This window comes from Balaenoptera ricei, chromosome 19, assembly GCF_028023285.1.
Source record: "Balaenoptera ricei isolate mBalRic1 chromosome 19, mBalRic1.hap2, whole genome shotgun sequence".
NCBI classification, from domain to species: domain Eukaryota; kingdom Metazoa; phylum Chordata; class Mammalia; order Artiodactyla; family Balaenopteridae; genus Balaenoptera; species Balaenoptera ricei.
The window spans coordinates 36623175-36644079 of record NC_082657.1 but is presented as its reverse complement, the minus strand read 5'-3'; the positions used below and the strand labels follow the sequence as shown (position 1 = coordinate 36644079).

The window sequence follows — 20905 nt, the reverse complement described above, 5'->3', positions numbered from 1 at the left end:
TGCCTCACCCTCTTCTGGTCTACTGAGGGCAGCCGCCTCCCACTCTTCCCCAGAGCTCTGCCCCTTCCAGGGCCATCAGGAAGGAGCCCCCGCAGAACTGGGAACGAGGTCTCTTTGGCGTGGTGGGGGGCAAGTCCCCTAATCCCAGCCTGGACCACGCCCTCCCCACCCTAGTCACCTGCAGCCCCTCCAGCTGTAAGCTCCAGCCCAAGGCCTCTTACAAAGGAGGCACACTCGCCGGCCGTACAATTTAATCAGTGCAGATTATTTACAGAAAGAAACGTATGGGGGTGGACACTGACCCCCTCCCTCCCCACCCCCCTTGGCTGGCTCACCGGTGGTTCTGAGGATGGAGGGGGGAGGAAGCTGCTGGACCCGCACTGGGGCCAGCCCATGGGGAGCCCCTCCCCGCAGGGGCCTCAGGGATTCTGGGCGGCAGACCTGCTTGCTCAGGGCTGCAGCGAAGCAGAGGGGACAGAGCCGGCTGTACAGTACCATTTCCCACAGCAGCCTCGCCTCCTGCTTACTTTGGGAAGGAAAAGAGGGAGGAATCATCTCCACGCTCAGGGCTGAGCCCAGGACGGGGAGGATCTCCAGGCTACCACTAGTGGGCTCTTCTGGGGGCTCCACAGCCCTGTCCCACAGCCTGTGTGAGGGGATGAGCTGCTGGCCTCTCCCTACCAGTGCGCCTGGGGGACAGGGAGCTGGCAGGGAGGAACACCCCCAGGCTGGTGGGCGCGCGTCTGTGGACACCTCCCGTGCCAGCCTGGGCGCCCATCCGCCCCTCTCTCCCCGGGACAGCCAGGACGCTGGCAGCTGAGCCTGAGGCTGCTGGGGTTCTGAGACCTCTGAGGATGGTGGTGTGGGTGAGAGAGGGAGGGAGGACGCTCACGGAAAGAGCCCAGTTGGGTCATGACTCAGAGAGGAGAAAGTGGGCGGGGGTGGAGACCCAGCCCAGGGCCGAGGCTGGTGCTACCCTTGGGGGAGGGGCCTCGGCGGACCCCCTTTGGTCCTTGGTAAGGCAGGCCCAGGGCCCCTTCTCCAGAGAGGGAAGGAGGTGCGGGCTCAAGGGGTACAGGGCAGCTGGGGGCTGTTGGCCCTGTGCTGGCCAGGGGCAGGGTAGGTTCTTAGGCACAAGGAACCAGGCTGCTGGAGTTGTCAGAGGTGGGTGGGAAGGAACCAGACCTCAACAGGACTCTCTCGATCAGCAGGCCACCTCCCCCTCTGCCCCCTCTGGCCCCTCTGGCCTGGGGCTGCCACCGGGTGAAAGCTCTTTCTAAGACCACAGAGACTCAGAGGGCTGAGACCAGTTAGGCCCCACCAAGCTCCAAAGCCAGCAGAGCCCTCGGTTCTGGCCCTGGTGCTCAGGCTGAAGCACAGCCCAACAGTCCTTTGGCCACTCTTCCAGCCGGGCCTTCTGACCCTCTGCTCCTCTGGCTAAGCCAGAAGTGGGTGGGAGCCTAATTCCCTGTCTGGTGCAGAACTACATTTAGAAAACTCTAACCCCCTGCCCTGAGGGACCGCCCTGGTCAGGAAAGTAGGAAGAAATGCTCAATTAGTGTGCAAAAAAAAAAAAAAAAAAAAAAAGATACCTGGGCATAAATAAACAAGGGGGCAGGCCTGGCAGGGATGTTAGAGGGCCTGGAGGGGCCCCCACCCAGGGGCTGAGGGAACCACTGAAGGCTCTGGATGAAAGGCCCCAGGAGCTGTCTCGGAACCACAGGCGCGGCCAGCCTGGCCCCTTAGCACCGTGAGGAGCAGGAGGGGCTGGTGCGGAGGGTCAGACCCACTCCTGCAGGGAGCGCTTGCAGTAGAGGAGCATGCGGGGCGCGCCCTTGCGCTGCATCTGCACCAGGGCGTAGGTGAGGCCCAGGATGCAGAGCAGCAGCAGCATCGGGGGCACCAGCACCATCACCATGTTCACCGTCCGAGTGACCTCCTCCATCTGCACCACCACGCGGCTGCCCCCGTCCTCGTCTGTCCCCTCCCCGAAGTCCCCCTCTTTGCCGCCGGGGCCCGCCTCGTGGCCCTCCTCACTGTCACCGCCCGCCCCGGGCTCTGCACCCCCGTCAGGGTTGAAGGGCGGACGGGCCACGTCAGGCCATCGGGGCCCCGGCTCCACGTGCTCTTGGCAGCCCATGAAGTCCCGCAGGATGGACTTGGGGTAGCCGGGCTCCATTCGCAGGCGCTCGTTGTCAAACTTCCAGTATTTGGTGCCCTTGTAGAAGTAGGTGTAGGCTGCGAGGGCAAGCAGACCGGAGGGGTGTCAGGCCGGGGCCCACCCACTGGCCAGAGACCTCAAAGAAGACCAGGGCGAGCTGAAGGGGCCCCAGCTTTAAAACACCATCCTTCTCACTGGCTTCCCTGGGCATTTTCAGATCTGTCCCTTACCAACTTATAGGAGCCAGACCATGCTCAGAGAAGAACAGGGTTTAGGTCAGGGGCACGACTAGAATCCTGGGCTTCCTGGCTGGGCTGACATTGACTAGGGCAGCGCAAAGAAGGGTCCGGTAGCCTGCTGGGTTGTGGGCTACAGTCAGGGGACCCAGGCCTGGCTTCTCCCTGCACCAGAGAGGCCAGTGTCTTGCTCAAGGCCACACAGTCAGCCTGCAACAGACCTGGAGAGGGGACTGATGCTGCCTCGGACCAGATCTCTGGTCTTGGGCACTCCACCCACATCCCTTTAACTCCAGGAAGGGCCAGGTTTGAACCACCAGGTGCGTCTATACTCAGCTGAGCACAAGGAGGTCAGAGCAGCTGCAGAGTGAAACCATCACGCATGGAAGCCGCGTGACACGCACGGGGGAGGTAGTTGTCCAGGACCCGGTTGTGCCGGACCCGCCAGAACCAGCTGTGTGACCCACCCGAGCATTAGCAAAGCCAGCCGGGTCTCCCCTGAGACCCGGAGGCTCAGAACCAGGGCTGATGGGTTTTCTTAAACTCACCAGAGACCCTGCTGGAGAAATAAAAGCCACAGCTCCCTGTTGCTCAGTTAGAACGACAGAGATCATGCTTCCCTGCCAAGCGGGTAAGGGGGCACCCCGGGAGGACTCCTGCTCCCGTCGCTCTGAGCCAAGCTCACCGCCCACCCCTGCCAGGCTCAAGGCTCTGTGGGGATCGGGGCAGCTCTGAGCACCAGCTCTGGACACAGGCAGGTCTGGCTGGACTCTTGACTCCGTAACTTCCTCACTGCGGGATTTGGGGCCCTTTACGCAAGCTCCCTTTGGCCTCTGTAAATGGGGTAAATGGTAGCCTGGGGTAACAGCTGTGTCCCCCATGCATGCCATCTCGATGCTGGTGACCTCAGGCAAGCTCTGTTCCTGTGTATGGAGGAGGGGGAATGGTGAGTGCTGGGTAGACTGGGAGGGGGCTGGCCCTGGTACCTGCATCGTTGCTCAGGAAGGCCCCTTTAGGGGAGGCGGGGATCCCCTGCCACACGCTGATGGGCTTGGGATAGCCGGGGTCTCCACGCTGCGTGTCCTCATTGAAACGCCAATACCTGTGACCAAAAGCACAGGGCTGCGGGCCAGCTGGGGCCTGGAGCCCGGTCCGCGTGGGCCATGGGTTCTTTCTGGTCAGGCCTGAGGGTGGGGGCCCAGTGCGGGCCTTTTCCCTTTCGAGGAGGGGTGCTCACCTGTCCTCTTGGAAGAAGAAGGTGTGACCCGTGGGCTCCCACCAGATGGCTGTGTCAATGCGGTCGTAGGGGATACCCAGGCCATAGCTGGTCAGTGGCTGTGGGTAGCCGGGCTCCAGGTTCGCTTCTCGGAAGAGCCAGTAGCGGTCACCTGTGGGAGGGGCCAGGGGGGTGAGGACAGGCCTGGGGCCGGTGGTGGGTGTGCAGGAAGGGGGCACCGGGAGGGATATTCTGGGCTCCCAAATCTGTTCACATCCATTACCATGCTCACACACACACACACACACTTCCTCGTACACAGGGCAGGCACTGACACCTACACACCCATGACAACATACAGCGCAACTCACCCTCGCATCACACACAGTGGACACTCATGGACACCTGCGACACACCCATTTACACACATACACATTGCCGGGTCACACCTGTACACACACCACACACAGTCGCACCGTATACGGGCCTCCATTCCCACTTGAACATCCACCCCCCCCCCCCACAGTTCCTGTACAGAGAGAGGAAAGAGGGGGAGCCCTGCCTGGCCTCTGGGTCTGGGGGCTGCATCCCTGGGGCACCCCAGTGCATGGCCCAGGGCTCCTTACTTTTAGTGTGGACCCAGCCCTGTCCTCGGGGAGTTCCTGCCTGGTTGAGGCTCGGGCCAGCGAGGCTGGGGACACAGCTGGTCCATCAGGGGTGCTGCCCTTGAGGCCCTCCCCAGGAAGGCAGGCCCCAGAGGGAGGGCTGAGGGGAGAGAGCTCCACTGTTTCCATAGACAGACTCAGGAATCCTGCCCCAGAGTGGGCTCGGGGACCCATTCTTATGAGGAAGGGGCAAGGAAGGGGCACAGGATGCAAGGAAGGAGGGCGATGGGGCGGAGCCCCTGTGCTGCAGAAGACGGACACTTGCCTCCAATCAGAGCAGCCTCTGCCGCCCAGTCCTCTGGTCTCTGTCTACATCCCCAACCCCTGCCTTGCTGCCAGGAGGACTCGTCTCCCCCGAGTAAGCCCACAGTGGGCAACAAGACGAGATGTGCACGGTCCTTCCCTCTCCTCCTCCCTCAGTCCCGGCTGGGTCAGAGGTCAGGTCAGAGGTAAGGGCAGGAAGGCCGCCCAGTCCCCTCCCTCCTACCTGCCCCAGCTCACCTTTGAAAAAGACAAAACGCCCATCTTGGCGCTCGTAGGCAGCACTGATGTCACTGGGCAGACCACGCCAGAAGTGCCCGATGGGCATGGGGTAGTTGTCCAGGACCCGGTTGTGCCGGACCCGCCAGAACCAGCGGCCCTGGGGAGGGCGTGGGTGTGAGCGAGCATGGCAGGCTTGCTGCCTTGGCCTGGGGGAGGCCCCCCTCGACCCACCCCTTCCCGGGTCAGGGAGGGTCCAGGGGGAGGTGGCTTAGGAAGCCAGGGCGGCACCAGGGAGAGAGCCCGGGTGGGGTGCGGACTCCTAGGCTTATTGTACGATCCCGGGCAATTCTCTTGTCCCTCGGGCTGGTTTCTTCTTGGTCTAGGGTCTGATGGCTCCACAGGGGCTGCTCAGTGAAGCGGGGGTGGAGGCGGGGCAAGGGTCCGGGGGAGAGGTGGGAGGGCGCTCTCGGCTCTGAGCCTGGGCCCAGGGGCTGGGGAGGCACAGGCAGGGCCAGACCTTGAACACGAACATCTCCCCGCGCAGCACGGCCACCGTGTCAAAGTCCCCGTCGCAGATGTTGGGGCCATACTGGTCGGGCCGCTCCGTGGCTCGAGGCTGGGCCGGGGGGCCTGGCTTTGGGGGCTGCTCCGGCTTCCCGCCTGGGGGAGGTGGCTGAGGGGGTCTGGGGGGCCGGTGGTCTGGCCGGCCTGGCCGCCGGGGGGTCACGGTGGGAAGAGGCCGGGTGGGCTGTGGCTGGCCATCTGGGGTGCCTGCGGAGGGCGGCAGGGGGAAGTGAGGGGGTAGCCCTGGAACTCAGCCAGGATGCCAGGGTCTCCTACTTAGAACCCTGGGAGCCTGGGGTCCCCAGCCTGGGGAGACCTGTGCTCCAGGGGCAGCCCACCCAGGCGAAAGGCCCTATCTGGCCACGGCAGACCCCTCCCCCGCACGGCCATCAGCCCTGGGAGGACCTCCATCCTCCTCCACACAGCCCCTTCCTTGACCTCCCCACACTGGGCTTGGGTCACTGCACCCCTGAGGCTGCCAATGGCTCCACCCCCCCCTTGGTGATGTTCCCCTCAGGATGCCAGCCTGCTCCAGTGGAGGCTCCAGGAAACAGTGGACACAAACAGAGGGAAGAACTTGGTTCCCAGGTGGCCAGGAACACACTGAGGGCTCAGGGTGGGCACTGAGTGTGGCCCTGACCCACCGAACTGGCCCCCAGGACACCTCCCCACTGGAGGCCTTCTCTGGTGGGGCCTAGTTGCAGTGGGGCGGCAGCGATGCCACCTGCCTCAAAGGCACTGGGAAGTGATAAGCCAGCAACACTCAGTGGAGAGCCTGGGACAGGCACGGGCTGGGAGTGACAGTGGGAGGAATGGGGTCCTGGGACCCCAGGGACACCCTCGGTCTAATAAGAGTATCACTCAGGCTGAGGAGGAAAGGGGGGCAGTGAGGGGCCCTGGGGCCATCATGAAAGCTCTGGGTGAGGACCTTGAGGGAGGGCCAGGTCCTGGAGTCGGCCAGCCCTGGGTTTGATTTCTAGCACCACCATTTACTCACTGAATGATGTGGACAACCACTAATCCTCTCTGGGCCTCAGTTTCCTCGTCTACAAAATGGGGGTAGCAGTAGTACCTACGCCTCGTAGGGCTGGGAGTTGAGAGCCGCGTGCAGAGAACACGGCCACACCCGTGCCGCCCGCTCACCGTACAGCTGCTGGATGCCCCGGAGGTCGTCCTCGGGCAGCTGGAAGTTGTCAATGTCCATCCACTGGTAGAATGGTGCCATGATGGCACTGGGGTTGCTTGAGTGCTCCAGCCCCAGCGCATGGCCCAGCTCATGCACTGCTACCAGGAAGAGGCTGTTCCCTGTAGTGGGGGCAGGCAGCACAGTCAGCTCTGACCTGGCCCAGGTCCTGGACACCCCAGACAGGGCTGGGGTGGGCTGAGGGGGCCAGAGAGCCTGGCCATGCTTTACTCTTAGAAGAAGCTAAACTGCTCTGACTTCTGGGCCTCTAGCTTCCCCATCTGGAAAATGGGTACGATGATCCCTTCCCTTCCCTACCACCCCCCTTTGGAAATGATGGGCAGGGGACTGAGACCAAGCGTCACTGCTCCCAAGGACTGCACGGGGGATGCTCTCTCCTCTGAGCCCTGAGGCTCCAGCTCGCCTCCCCTGTTGTCACCCTGACCAGCTGTTCTCACCATGCAGGTCAGTGCTGGAGAAGGTCCAGGGCTCATCTGCATCGAAATGGGTGTCCCCGCCCAGTCCAGGGCCAGGGAAATAGGCGTGGGCCAGAAAGCCACCTGTGCCGTCAAACGGTGAGCTGTCGCCGTGGAAGCCAGAGGCAAAGAGTACCATGATGTCGGCCTCCTTCTGCCGCCGCAGCCGGATGTCCTCATAGGGTACCTCCTGGAAGACCAAGGGCGTGGCCTGCTCCCACACGCGGAAGGCCCGACGCACCGCCTCCAGCGAGTGGTACCAGCCCAGCTTCTCCGTGTAGTTCTGGATGCTGCAGGTGGGCAGAGAGATGTGTGAGTGAACACAGGGCCTGGGGCTGCTGTCCACTGCTAGCACTCACTGGGTTGGGGGCGGGGACACATGGTCTGAAGGAAAGGGCATTAGATCTGAGCTGGTTCATGGACAATGCTCATCAATATCAACTGTTAGTTTACTTTGACGTGAATTTGAAAAAAAAAAAAGGAACTAACGTGAAGCCAAGGAATTCATTAGGATATCACTGAATAAGGTTGCATTGTGCCCAATAAGCTTATTTTAAGAAAGAAAAACATTAAGTAATTAAAAGTATAGGTGATACATAGCCAAGAGAAAGACCTAGCAAGTGGGATGCAAATGGCTGCGGTTTGGGAAACACAGGCCAAGAGGTTCTGAATGTTGGGCTCCAGGGTCAGGGTGACCTGAGTTCAAGGCTCGGCTCTAACATTTTCTGTGGAACCTTGGGCAACTGACTTAAGTCTCTCTGAATTTTAGTTTCATCATCTGTAAAATGGGAAAAGGAGGGCAACGCTTTCATCATGGAGTGCCTGGGAGGATTAAATGACTTAACTCAGGTAGAACATAGGCACATATGAGCCTGCACATGATAAAAGCATGATGAAGCCTGTTCAAACTCAGGACTGCTGGCTTCCAGAACATACCTCTTTCCAACATGCCATGCTGCTTCTCTACTACCAATGTTCTGCAATTTAGTAGGTTAAATCTATGTCTAATTCTAAAAGAGCTCTTTCTCTCTTTATGTTTTACCCTACTATCCATATTCTCCTAAAAACAATTCTATCATTATTGCAGATAAATATTAAACAAATATACCAGCCCCTAATAATAAATATCTGTCCTTCTAGATTTCCATTGCCTTGAAGAGTACAGACTAAAGGCAACTCTGCCTCACACTTGACCCAAACAAAACTGTGATGCCTATAAAGGGTACATATTCTGATTTTTTTCTTTCTTACATAATTTCATTCTGAGAACATGTAAATGTTAAGCATTAACAAGCCTCACACACACACATACACACACACACACGCACACACAAAGCATGATGAAGCCTGTTATCTCCCACATAAAGCAGATTAAGAGTCCATGTGCTGGACAGATCTCCATCAAAGATCATGAATCAACTCATGGATCATGAATTCACTCTGGCGGCCTGGGTCTATGTGATCTTGTGGGCTGCTCTTCCTCAGGAGATGGAGCTGCGGGTGGGGTCATGGCTGGATTGGAACAGGAAGGGGGAACCCTTGGGGACTGCCACAGAGCTCAAGGCTCAGGGGGGTTTCTTGCCAAAGGACTCAGTGGAAAGGAGGAGGGTGCTTGAACCAGGGTCTGTGCAGGTGACTTGCTGCTTGCCTGCCTGCATCTGCCTGGATTCAGGCACCCCAGTCCTCCCTTACCCTTCAGACACCTGAAGCCCCCAGTTTGCACCGGTGCAGGAGCCCATCTGGGCAGGTGAGGCCAGCCCTAGGTTGCTGGCGGGTCAGGGGATGGAGGGAAGGAGGACAGAGCAGAAGCAGTTCAAAGTTCTTGCCCTTCTCTGGAGGGAGACTGCCTGGGGTGGGTGGGTGAGTGGGGTGACTGATCTAATCAGCATGGGAGCGGGATTGGCAGGATTGGACAGCTAGGCCAGACACCCTGCGGTGGGCTGCTGGGAAAGGAAGCCTTCCAGAGGAGCCCACTGGGAAGCCTGAGGCCTCAGCCCAGGCAGAGAGGGGCCAGCTGCTTCTGGAGGGTGCCCTGGGGGGACGCCACCCTGGGCAGCCAGGGTCCCTACCTGAAGGTCAGGTGGTGGTTGTTCCACTTCCTCCCGGTGAGGGCGTAGCGCTTCCGCCGCCGCCGCAGATTGGCTTTCACGCGTACCCCGAACTGGTCTGGCACTCCACAGCGGGGCCGCTTCATCCACCTGGGTGCACAGAGCCTCCCCTCAACACGCCTGCCTGCTGGGCTCTGCCTCTTCCAGGCAGTCCACCGTCTCCCACCCTCCCCCCGCTGGCCTCCAGCTGCCCCTTATATGGGTGTGGAGGGGGTGAGAGACTCTCTCAGCTTCGAGCTCCTCATCAGGAAAACGGTACAGTGATCTTGTACTGGAAGACTGGGTGCCCAGCAGTGGCTCTGCAAAGGTGAGCCCCTTTTCAGCAGTATCACCCAGGAATGGGAGGAGAGTTACCCTGAGGCTTCTTATCCCTGATACCTTATGCTCTGTGCGTGCTCATCAAGGATGTGGCTTTGGGTCACATCACCTCTGCCAGATTCAGAGCAAGGCCTAGCTAGGCAACCACATGTGCGCATGTGTGCTGCACCTCCCCATTCCCATGCCCGTGGCAGACATCACTAATCAATCCTATGCTCCTTGCTGCTGAGCTGGGCTTTGGCCTCAGGAGCTTTTTCAACACTAGGCAGCAGGCAGCCACTCCCAACCAATCAGAGCTAGCACGGAGGATCAAGCCATATGCCATCTCTTATCTAGGCCACTCTTTTCTGGAAACTCCACATGCCAAGCCTTCATCAGAGCTGGCCAGAAGGAGGGCAGGTGCCAGTGGGGTCTGGGAATGGCCCGACCGAGGGACTCACGCCTTGGTCTCTTCGTCCAGCACACCCGTGATGGGGATCCCGTAGAAGCGCTGCATCTCGGCGAGGGCCGAGGCCAGGATCTGGGCGGAGCGCATGGTGGACATGTGGCGGCTGGGCTGGGGCAGGTAGCCATAGAGCCGCAGCCAGTTCTGCAAAGGAGAGGCCATGACCTGGTCAGCAGGTTCTGGCACCGCTACCTCCAAACATGCTTGGCCTGCATCCCACCACCTCTCACCTCCACCACCATCACCTCCCGCCACCACCTCCCGCCGGGTGACCATGTGAGCTTCTGTACGCTCTCCGTGCTTCCACTTCCTACGGTCTGTTCTCACACAAGAGCCGGAACAAAAGGCCTTTACAAGTCAGGTCTGGTCAGTCTTCTGTCCAGAACCCTCCAAAGACTTCCCATCTCAGAGGAAAAGCCAATTCTCACAGGAGCTACCTGTGAGGCCTCAGGGCCTTTGTACTTGCTGTTCCTGCTGCCTGGAGTGTTCTCCCCACAGAAATCTGCATGGCTCATGCCCTCATTTTCTTCAGGTCTCTGCTTCATCACCTTATTGGAGGGGTGTTCTCTGACAAATGTAAAAAAGACACCCATCCGCTGTACTCCCTCTCCTGCTTCCCTGCACTTGTCACCATCTGACACACTGTATGTTTCACTTAGGTGTTTATCATTTGCCTTCCCCCATTAGGACAGAAGCTGTGTCTCTGAGGACAGCCCACAGTTGCCGTCCTTATTACTGTGCTGGCCCCCTCCAGGGTGGGGCCTTCTACCATTCCAGGCAGACCACTGGGGACCCTGCAGGGTTCAGAACCTCTTGAGTTCTCACCAAGTAGGAAAACCAGCCCCTTGGTGCTGCTCCCCAACAGACCCTGAACCTTCCGGAGGGAAAGCAGGTGGGTTCAGGCAGCCCAGCCCACCCAGGCCCAGGAGGGTCGGACAGGAGGCCTGAAGTCCAGTCTCTGCTCTGCCACAAACTCTGTTCTCTCTGGGCCTGAGTGTCCTCGTGTGCAAAATGGGAGCCATGGGGTTGTCAGGGGGTGGGGTGAGAGAGATGGACCTGGGAAAAGCAGCTGGGACACAGTGGGGGTGCCCGTCCCCTTCAAGACTTGCTGGGCAAGTCTTCTCATCCATCTACCCATCTGTCTGTCTGTGTGTCCACCCACCCAGCCAGCCATCCTGCCAAGTGTTTCTGAGCACCCTCTCTGTGCCAGGTACCATGCCAGCTGGAGGCCGTGGAGGAGGCGGCTGAGGTGTCCTGACCTCCAGGGGTTTATGATCTCCTTGGGGAGACCTGGTGCACCCGCAGAGCGAGGAATTCACGCCCGCAAGTCTGTGAGCAGACAGGACCATTGCAGTCAAAACCGGTGGACGGGATCCCCAGTGAGCCAAGCTGAGTGGTGGTAAGGAAGGGAACTCTGCCCTGCCCACCTGGTGCCCCCAAGGCCACGAGAACATGGTGACCACTGTGGGAGGCTGGCGAGCAGAGCCCAGGGACTGCTGTGGGCCTTGGCTACATGGAAGCATGTCCTTTGAGCCCTTCCTTGTCTGTCTTTGGTCTCTGGGAACCCCCAGAGTGAGGGGACCTAAAGGCCTGCTCTCTGAGACGCTCTGGAAGGTGAGGGCTGCACATCAAGGGCCCACGGGGCAGGATGGCAGCTGGACATGGTAGTTGCTCTGGGCCGACAGCCGTGTGTCAGCTGGCCTGGGCCACACTCTCATCTGTCTGCCACCAGGGTCACATCCAGCTCCTCAGGTACTGGCTTCCCTCAGTGCCACTCGCCAGCCCAGCCCTGGCACCTGCCCAGGGCCCTGCCCAGGCCCCTGGTGTGGATGGGGTGCCCACACAGCTGGGCTCAGCAACACCCAGGCTGCCGCTGGAGGGAGCGGGGGCTGAGCCAACAAGGGCGGCACAGGGAGACTGCCAGAGCCTGAGGATGCCCAGCCACAGCTTCCAGGCCTCGCAGAACAATGTGGCAGACACCGAGCTGAGAAACGACCACGGCTCTGGGGGCAGATCCTGGCCCAGCCACTTTGCTCCCTGTGCCTCAGTCCGTAAAAGGGGGTTGAATCAAGACCTGCCTCATCTCATGGATTTCTGTGAGGATGAAATGGGCAAGTCCACAGGAGCCCTTGGCACTGTGCTGGGCAGGGGAAAGTGCTCAGTCAACGTGGTATTAATGGCAGAGGCTGGTGGGGGCAGGGGCGCTGCCCAGTTGTTCCTAGAGTGGCAGCCCGTTGCGTTGGCCGACAGGGTTGAAGGATCCAGGCTCCGACACAGCAGCCTTGGGTGGGGGCAGGGCAGCTGGGGGAGGCAGGAGCGCCCTGTGGCATCCCCCACGGACCCCCCTCACCCCTCCTGCCCGGGGCCCCCTTCCTTCAGGTCCACCAGACACTGGCAATGTTACGGGCACCCTCCCCATTCTTCCCAAGCATGGACACCTTTCCTGAGGCTCCTGTGTGTCTGTAAAGGGGGATGTCCACCACCCTTAATGGACACGGTTTGCCTGAAGAAGCCTGGAAAGATCTAGAAGGCGAGGCTGTGATGCTCGGACAGCTCTGACAGTGAAAAGAATCCAGCTGGAGGTGGGGGGAGAACTGGGGCTGCTGCTGACAGATGAGGGCACCTCTACATCACCTATTTGCATAAGGTAAAAATATCCCGGGGAGCGCAATCACAGGCCACCAAGGGGCTGATTAGCGGTGTCTGGCGAGTGACAGGAGGAGGGCAGGGCAGGGGAGGCTCAGGCTGGGGCCCTGGGGAGGGGAGGGAGCTGGGCCTGTCTGCAGTGAAGAGCTCCAGAGCCCGGCGGGGGATGGGGCAGAGGGGCCCCTTCAATACTGGGCACAGTTCGGGGGGGCTGATGTGGACCCTCCTTCACACAGGCAAACACCCTTTGAGTCCCAGGGAAGCCAGGAACTTCCATCTCGGTATCAGCCAAGGCTTCCTGATGACAAATGTCTCTCGGCCACTGCTGGGTAAAAAGCTGAGGCTGAGGACTGGTGACATGAGTGGGCTAAGCTGAAATACAGCCTTGGCCCAGAGCAGCTGAGCCCCCGGAAGACAAAGTGAAGGAGCTGAGGGAGCCCGCCTGGCAATGCACCAGTCAGTCTACACCGCCCGCGGGGCTGGGGCTTTTCCTTCCCCCCGTGTCCAGGAGAAGTTTCTCATCACCTTACTGCTCTGCTAAGTTCGACAAGCCCTGGGGGTGGAGGGGAAAGACCATGGGGGGCACAGGTGCATGGCAGGTGCTGCCCTAACTCCAGCCTCCTGAGGGGCTCTGCGGCCCTGGGACAAAAGCGGGAAGCAATTCCCAAGGTCATGACTGACCCCTGGTCTCAAAGTCGGGGAAGGGCTGTGCTCAAGCCCCTGCTGCTCCTACCGGTAAAGACTGTCCCTTCCATAAGGTGTCTCCTTTTCCGTCCGGTTACCTCGACTCTCACAGGTGGGGTGAGCCAAGCAGTGAAGCTTTGTTGCTCAGCTGGGGAAACTGAGGCTCAGGGAGGTCAGTAAGCAGCAGAGTGGTGGGCCCTCCTCCATGAGGACCACTGTCCAGTGGGAGGCAGGTAAGGGTTCTGCAGAGAGAGCTCTGGGCCACGAGGCCTCCTCCTGCCTGCAGCCCAGGGAGGGAGGCTGCTGCAGGAGACCCCACCCACCCTGGTTCTTTCAGCCATTTCTTTCTCAAGCTCCAGACCCCATCCAATAAGTGTGTGTAGAGGCTTCAGGTGAGTGGTTGCCCCAGGCAAAGAGATGTAGAGCCATCAAGAGTCTGAGGGGGAATTCCTGGCCCCCTGGCCCCTAGGAGAGGCCATAAATGCAGCAGCCAGGGGCCGAGAATCTGCTGGAGGCCAGACTGTCCACTCTCATCACCCCATTCAATGCTCACAAGTGCCCCATCCCCATTACACAGACTACGAGTTTCAGAGAGGGTGCGGGGCCCAGCCAGGGTCACGCAGCTGCTCTGTGGCTAGCACCGGAGCCTGTGGGCAGTGCTACCGGACCAGGCTGTTTGTGAAGCAGCAGCAGCTCCTCTGGGCCTGAGGCAGGGCACACTGGGCCCTGGCCCTTCTCGGGAACAGCGCCCAGCCCTCCCCACACTCCACATCTCCGGCTGGGTCTGGGCGCTGGGCCACGTCAGCAGGGCTGCCCCCCAGGACTGCCGAGACAGCGGCGAGGCAGGCCCTCCCCACAGGGCGGGCGTGTCTGGCAAGGAGCTGCCCGATCAATACTGTGCATGAAGCAGCAGTGGGGGCAGGGTGAGCGCGCTGCTGCTGCTGCCACCGCATCCAGCTCCTGGGGCTCAGACGGCCGAGCCGCCTCCCACCCGGCCTTATCAGACCCTGTGCGATAAGAAAAACCTCTCCTGGCTCTGCTTTGCTTCACTCACCCACAGCTCTCTCTGCAGGCCAAGCAGACCCTAGCGGGGCTGCCCAGACAGGCACAAAAGGCGTCTTGTCAGGCCCGCCAGCGACGGACGGACGCAGACCTTTCATGGTGTCCTGAGGTCCTCACTGTGCCCGCAGAAGGCATAACTAGTCCAAGGCCGGGCAAGAAGGGGGGCGCCAAGCCAGACCACCCTGTCCTTAGTGGATCATTTACTCCCTTTAGAGGTAGCACAGTCCATATTTAAGCAGTTCTAGAAGAACAAACTTGCTCATTTGGGGCTCAAATCTAACCCCCCAAGATGGGAAAGTTGCAGGTGGGGAAGGGGCTCTGGGTGGTGGGGAGAGCAGGCGGGGTGGGGGACGTCCAGCCAGGGAAGCAGGAAGGAAGTGGACGCCACTTCTTTACCCTGTGGCCTCCCAGCCTGCCCGCACTCCTTAACCCGGAGGGAAAAGCAGCCGGGTCCTTCGGCCAGTGGGCGGGCAGGGGTGGGGAAAAGGGCCCTGTTTGCTAGTGGTTTCGGGCTGGCTGAGGGTCAGGCCTGGGGCCTCACCTGGAAACCCCCTGTAGGTGTTGCCTCTTACATGGGGCTGCCTTCCAGGCAGAGCCTGGGTGGCTGGACAGGCAGGGGTAGGGCTCCAGGCTCACGTGCTTGAGGGCGGGCCCTGGCTCCACCTCCACGCCCTCCTTCCCACCTGGCTCAGGCCCAGTAGGCTCCTGCCTGGAGGCACTTCCAAAGGATGACACCCTGGGCTCTGACCTGTAGCCTTTAACCCAGCCTGGGGGCTGGGAGCTCAGGCTCCTCTGCCACCACCCAGGCTGGGGAATCAGGGGTAATGTCTCTCACCTCGAGGTCTCAGCTTCCTCTTCTGTACAATGGGGTCATGATTGCACCTAAGCTTACAGAGTTAATACAGGATTAAATGTGAAAATGCTTACAAAACACACCTAGGCCCTGCCCAGGATAGCACCAAGTATGTTGAAGGTGCTCAAAAATAACACTTGATCCTCCATGGGCCCCGCGTGAGCGTGAAGGACACCGTACATCGCATTCGGCATTTTACACATAAACGCACTGAATTTCCCCAGTAACTCCATCCAGTAGATACTATTACTAGTCTCATTTTGTAGACAAGGAAACTGAGGCTCAGATGGGGTCAATGACTTGCTCACAACAGCAAATGCCATGTGCTTCTCACTGTCATTGTATTTTGCCACCATTTTGTAAGCGCTTCCTATGTACCAGGCGCCAGGCCCATGTGTGGTGGACACGAAGCTGGGCTCTCACCCCTCGGGGGGGGCAGCTGCTTCTGGGAGAAGGACCAGGTGGTGTCCAGGGCTAAGGGCGAATCCTAGAGAGCAGTTCTAGACCCTGACCTCCAGGCTCCGTGGCTGTGGGGCATCTTTGAGGGCTGGCTGATGGCTGGGACTCAGGTCCCCATCTGTCTGTCCAGATACTGGAGGTTGAGTTGGGTCTTCTTGCTCATTTCCTGCTATTCCCACAAGGGAAATGGGATCTGGTTAAGAGGCATCCCTCTTTGTCTCTCTGATCCAGGACCATCTCATACATCTCTGCTGTTCCTGCCCAGGGCTGCAAAATCTGTACTACCTCCCCTAAAGGGCTCAGGCATCCCCAGAACCACTGTTCTTCTGGGGAACGGCCTCATATGAGCTCTAACTCAGCGGGGGCTTGTCCACTCAGAAGGCACCTACTGTGTGCCACAGGCCTGGAGTGTTCAGCCACCTGCAGGGTCCCAGGTCCTCACATTCATCTGTGGACTCCTCCCTGGGCCCTCTTTGAGCTGGAGAAGGATCTAAGCAGAGAGCTCCCAAGCCCTCTCTGCTTCTGCTGACTCAGAGAACACATCTCCACGCCCAGGGCAGAGCTGGCCATGGGGCTCGACCCCTACGCGAGTGGTCAGCTGTGTGAACTACATAAATGTTGGGACAATATTGAAGATGCCAACTGCCTTAGTCCACCCTGGCTGCTATAACGAAAATACCATGAGCTGGGTGGCTCATAACAGTATTTCTCACAGTTCTGGAGGTAAGAAGTTCAAGATCGGAGAGACAACACGGTCAGGTTTGGTGAGGGCTCTCTTCCTGGCTGCTAACTTTTTGCTGTGTGTGTGTCCCCACATGGTGGAAGGGGCAAGGGAGCTTTCTCAGGCAGTTTTAATTATCTTTTTTTAAAAAAATTTATTTATTTAATTTATTTTTGGTTGCATTGGGTTCCACATTGCTGCGCGCGGGCTCTCCCTAGTTGCAGTGAGCAGGGGCCCCTCTTTGTTGCGGTGCGCGGGCATCTCACCGCGGTGACCCCATGCACTGCGGAGCACGGGCTCCAAGTGCACGGGCTTCAGTAGTTGTGGCTCGCGGGCTCTAGAGCGCAGGCTCAGTAGTTGTGGCACACAGGCCTAGTTGCTCCGCGGCACGTGGGATCCTCCCAGACCAGGGCTCGAACCCGTGTCCCCTGCATTGGCAGGCAGATTCTTAACCACTGCGCCACCAGGGAAGCCCTCTCAGGCAGTTCTTATAAGAGCACTAATCCCACTCACGAGGGCTCTGCCCTCATGACCTAATCACCTCCCAAAGGCCTACAGCACCAACTTTAATTGGAGGTGGGAAGCAGTGGCCACCACTACGACCACCTCAAGCTGGCCTCAGGCAGAAGTCAAACCTCCAGCTGGGCAGAGGCTTTGATGGCAGGGGACATCTGGACCAAGCAACAAAGGGGGCATGGAGGGGTGACCAGAACCAAGTGCTTGGCAGGGAGAGGATTTTCCTTGCTGGGCAGCGTTGCTATTCTGAGTTGGCATCAGAGAACATGGGTAGTATTTGGAGGGATTTGCAGGAAGTCTTCTAAGGGGGGGTCTGGGTGTGTTTCTAGGTTGCTTCCTCTCCACCCTCCTTGGGCTGGGGCAAAGGAAGGTGTCTGAGTCCAGGGGTCAGAATGGGCAGGCCAGGTGATGCACACACATGGAGCGCACACTGGGCTGTTCTCTGCAAGGAGGAAGCTGACTGACTGCACCCCAGGGCAGACCTAACACAGGGCCCTGGCAAAGGGCTGGGCATGAAGGGCACAGCCCAGTCGGATCCCGAGTGCCTGGCAGCACCAGTCAGCCCAGTTCTCTCTGGGTTTTGAAATAAAGTATAGAGAGCAGTAGCTTGTTAGTGATAAGAGGAGAACAGATTAAAAAGCAGAGAGGGAGAAAGAAGGCGAGAAGATTCAGCTTCTGTAGGTTCCCAAAGACAAGCCCTCACATTAACCCCTTCTCCTCGAGGGTGGGCACGGGTGCCCCTGCCGCTTCTGCTCCGCAGTTAGGAAAGGGCACTGACAGGAGCACACAGTGGGGCCCCAGGGGCCAGCATGGAGGTGTGGACAGAGACTGGAACCCAGGAAGCCTGGGGCTGCGGCTCAAATTAGACCTGAAGGTCAAAAGCAGAATTCCAGCTGACTCCTACCCCTTTTTTTGCTCTCCTGCTAAGCTGCCAGGTAGGGGCAAGGAGGTGGGTGTGTCCATGTCTTAGTGGCAGTGGCACCACACCTTTGAACTCTAGCGGCCTGAGTCACCTCCATGCGGAGGGGTGGGTGGGCTGAGGGCCTAGATGTGTGTCTGGTGGGGAGGGGAAGGTGGGGAGAGCCAAAGCTTCTCTGGTGAAAAATCAAAGGCACTTAAGCGGAGTATGCGCTATAGCCAGAAAGAGCAAGACAGAAATCTGAAGGAGGGCCTGGACTCTCAGGTCAGGGAGGCCAGGAGCTACAGCTGGCACCTCAGTCAGGCGGGGCCTGGGTCTATGTGGGCCAGAATGGCTGGAGACTGGGACCTGACAGCCAAGGGAGGGAGTGGGACAGGGCAGAGTAGCTCAGTGGTGGCTTCCCCAAGGAAGACAGCCTTCTCCAGGCTGAGGCCTGGCAGGTTGCCGGTGCCTACTGGCTCCTAGCACACGTCTGATTCCTTAGTCTGATGAGATGCCTCTGGTTTCTGCCCTGGGAGGGAGAGAGAGGGAGAGGGGCTGGCCTTGCCTCAGTTTCTAAGCTGCTCAGAGACAGTCCCAGCCATGACCTGACTGGAGGTCTGGAGCTGTGGTCAAGGACCAAAGCCCTGCTCCAAGGGACGGAAGCTCTGGACACAGGGTACAGCCAGGCCCAGGAATCTCTGATGCTGGTTCTTGGTTAGCACGGACCTGGGGGACAGTTTTCACAGCCTCCGGGCAAATGGGCTGGCTGCTGAAGCCATTTGACTCTTTGGGCCCAGATCGGGCCAGACTTGATGGGACTCCATGGAACAGCCTGTAGTCCAAAGCCAACTCTAGGATCTGGGATAGCCCACCGGTCTCTAGTCCTGCATCTGCCTTGGCTTCCTGCATTCAAGGGTGCCCTGTACTTTCCAGAGTTTCTTCCCGAAATAGCCCAACCCAAGTTTCTCCCGAGGGGAGGGGCTGCAGGTCAGTCACAGAATCCCTAGTCAGTGCCACCCAGGCGTAGGGCCATGGTCTGTGGCCCCAGTGCAGGCCCGGGGCTATGGGTACTCCCGCAGCTGGGAGAGGAGGAGGTGATGGAGGAGCAGAAGCAAAGGAAAGAGAGAACGAAGGCCCCAGTGCCCCAGCTCCTGGCCATCTAAGATGCCAAATCACAATGCCTGGCTACCAAATTCCAGTTTGGTCTGCAATTGCTTTCTGTGTGGAGATGCCGTTTCTAAGTATAGATTATAAACTCCTCGGGGGTGGGTCTATGACTTGCAATTCTTTGGTATGCAACTCCAGAGAGTGGCAGGTGGGCCCAAACAGCACTCTCCGCCCAGTACCTGGATGCAGGCTGAGGGGCAATCCCCACCAGCAGGAGTCCCCAATAAGCCCCTGCCTGCCTGCCTGTGTGAATCAGGGGTGGGGTGGTGGAGCTGGACTGGGCATGGCCTGGGGTCCCACTCTGCCTCCCGCCTGGGCCTGGCTCCCCGTAGCTTTCCCTGGCCGGGCCGAAGAGGGAGGGGGCAGAGCAGGTGGGGAACTGGCTGGGAGGTGTAACTTGAGCTGGGAGGAATTCCCTGCCCTTCCTCAGTGCTTTTATTAAAGTAGGGCGGGGAAGGGCAGGCTTCCATCGGAAAAATCTCCCAGGCAGCCGGGGAGGTGGGGAAGCCGCTGAGAGCTGGGAGGGAGCACCGGCCTGGCTGCAAATAGAAACGGCACTCAGGGCAGCAGCCCGGGCGGCAGGAGGCTCCAGGCCGGCGCAAGGGCACCGAGGCCCGAGCCTACCGGGGACGCGCTGAGGGGGGTGTCTCCCCACCATGCCAAACCTCTCCCCTTCTCCTGGGCGGGGAGCAGGGTCTTAGAAGTCGTGAAGGAACGTCTACGCTTTTGCTCTGGGTCAACGGAGCTAGTGCCCTCACTGTCCCTAATCCGGAGGACGGCGCTCAGCGACCCCATGGAGCCGGGGACGCTGGCTGGACGCAGCTCTGCGCCAGGAGGCGGCGCCTAATCACCCACGGGACCGCTCCAGAGATGGGCCCCGGTAGGGACGTCTGCCGGGCTCCTGGTGAAAAAATGTTCGGGGTCCACCCTCTTGGGCCCGGGCCTTGGCGTAGGGGCGCTGGTGGAGGAAGCGCCGGCTGAGACCGGGCTTCCCTCTTAGATGCCATCTGGCCCTGGTGAGGCTTGCGCGCAAGAGTCTGAGAAAGTCGCCAAAGCGCCCCCTCAACCCGAATGGGCTGCCTCGGAGGTTCGCACCCCCTACCCCTACCCCAGCCTGCCGCGCGAGGCTCAGTGTCACCCAAACTAGAGTCTATCTAGACGGGAGCGCTGCCTGCTGTGCCCAAGACCCCCCCCCCCCCCACACACACACACAGAGCAGCCCCCTTCCCATTCGCAAAGAACGTCACCGTGCGTCCGCAGAGCTCTCGAGGAATCAGGAGTCTGGTAGGGAGGGAAGGAGAAGAGCAAGGGCTGGGGGCGGCAGAAGCGGCTCCCGGGACGCGGGCTGGGAAGGATCAGTGCCCAGGACGGGGCTATAGGGGTAGAGAGTGGGCGCAAGCCCTACGCCCTCCAGGGTTTGGGAAGAGGTGCACCGCCAAGGGCCAGCTGGGGAGGGGCAGCTTGCCGGGTCCCCTTTCTTCCCCGCCCCCAACTCCGGGACTGGGGTTCATCTCCGCGCCCTTCCTCTCCACGCTTCAGGCTGCGGGCGTGGCTTCCTTCCCACCCCAAGTCCCCCAGCCCCAAGTCCTCCAACCCGTGGCAAAGGGACTGGGCGAGGGTCCTTACCTCGGCATTGACTTCTGCGTCCTCCGCCGCTGCGCCGCGGCCCAGGCAGCCCAGAAGCACCAGCAGCAGCGGCAGCAGTCGCGGCCGCGCAGCCGCCTCCCGGCCGCTAAGGAGACTGCCCGCCCAGCCCGGCCGTCCGGGCGCGCTCCGGTCGCTGCCCATGCTTCCGGCGACCGGCCTGGCCCGGGGCGCTGCTGCACGCGCGGCTCGCCCGCTCGCCGGGTCCCCGCACGCGGCTCGGAAACTTGCGACGCTCCCTGGCTCCCCGCCCGGCGGGCGCGAGGCAGACCTCCCGGTCCCGGCCACCGCGGAGCCGCTTAGGTCTCCTCGGCAAATTCCCACGCCCGAGGAAAAGCGGGCCGGGCAGGGCCGGGCGCGCGGAGCCTGCCCACGGGGGAGAGGGCGGGCCGGAGCC

General features: G+C 60.2%; 1 protein-coding gene across 1 annotated transcript; it reads right to left on the bottom strand.

Annotated features, from left to right (window-relative positions):
- Window positions 1-234: 234 nt before the first annotated feature.
- On the bottom strand, window positions 235-20875 carry MMP15 (matrix metallopeptidase 15). The gene is made up of 10 exons (XM_059905886.1): window positions 20491-20875; window positions 9851-9999; window positions 9054-9182; window positions 6967-7274; window positions 6469-6630; window positions 5279-5532; window positions 4780-4918; window positions 3635-3785; window positions 3384-3499; window positions 235-2238 (listed from the first exon to the last, which is right to left on the bottom strand). The coding sequence occupies exons 1-10, from the start codon at window positions 20650-20652 to the stop codon at window positions 1781-1783; spliced, it is 2028 nt and encodes a 675-aa protein (XP_059761869.1). The 5' UTR covers window positions 20653-20875; the 3' UTR covers window positions 235-1780.
- Window positions 20876-20905: the final 30 nt, after the last annotated feature.

What these genes read in the sequence shown, in the direction of transcription:
- MMP15 (XM_059905886.1), bottom strand. Translation starts at nt 20,652, where the DNA reads ATGGGCAGCGACCGGAGCGCGCCCGGACGGCCGGGCTGGGCGGGCAGT. An exon ending in CTCCAGCACTGACCTGCATG is followed by an intron (nt 6,631 to 6,966) that starts GTGAGAACAGCT and finishes CCCCCACTACAG; the next exon opens with GGAACAGCCTCTTCCTGGTA. An exon ending in GGGCATCCAGCAGCTGTACG is followed by an intron (nt 5,533 to 6,468) that starts GTGAGCGGGCGG and finishes CGCCCTCCGCAG; the next exon opens with GCACCCCAGATGGCCAGCCA.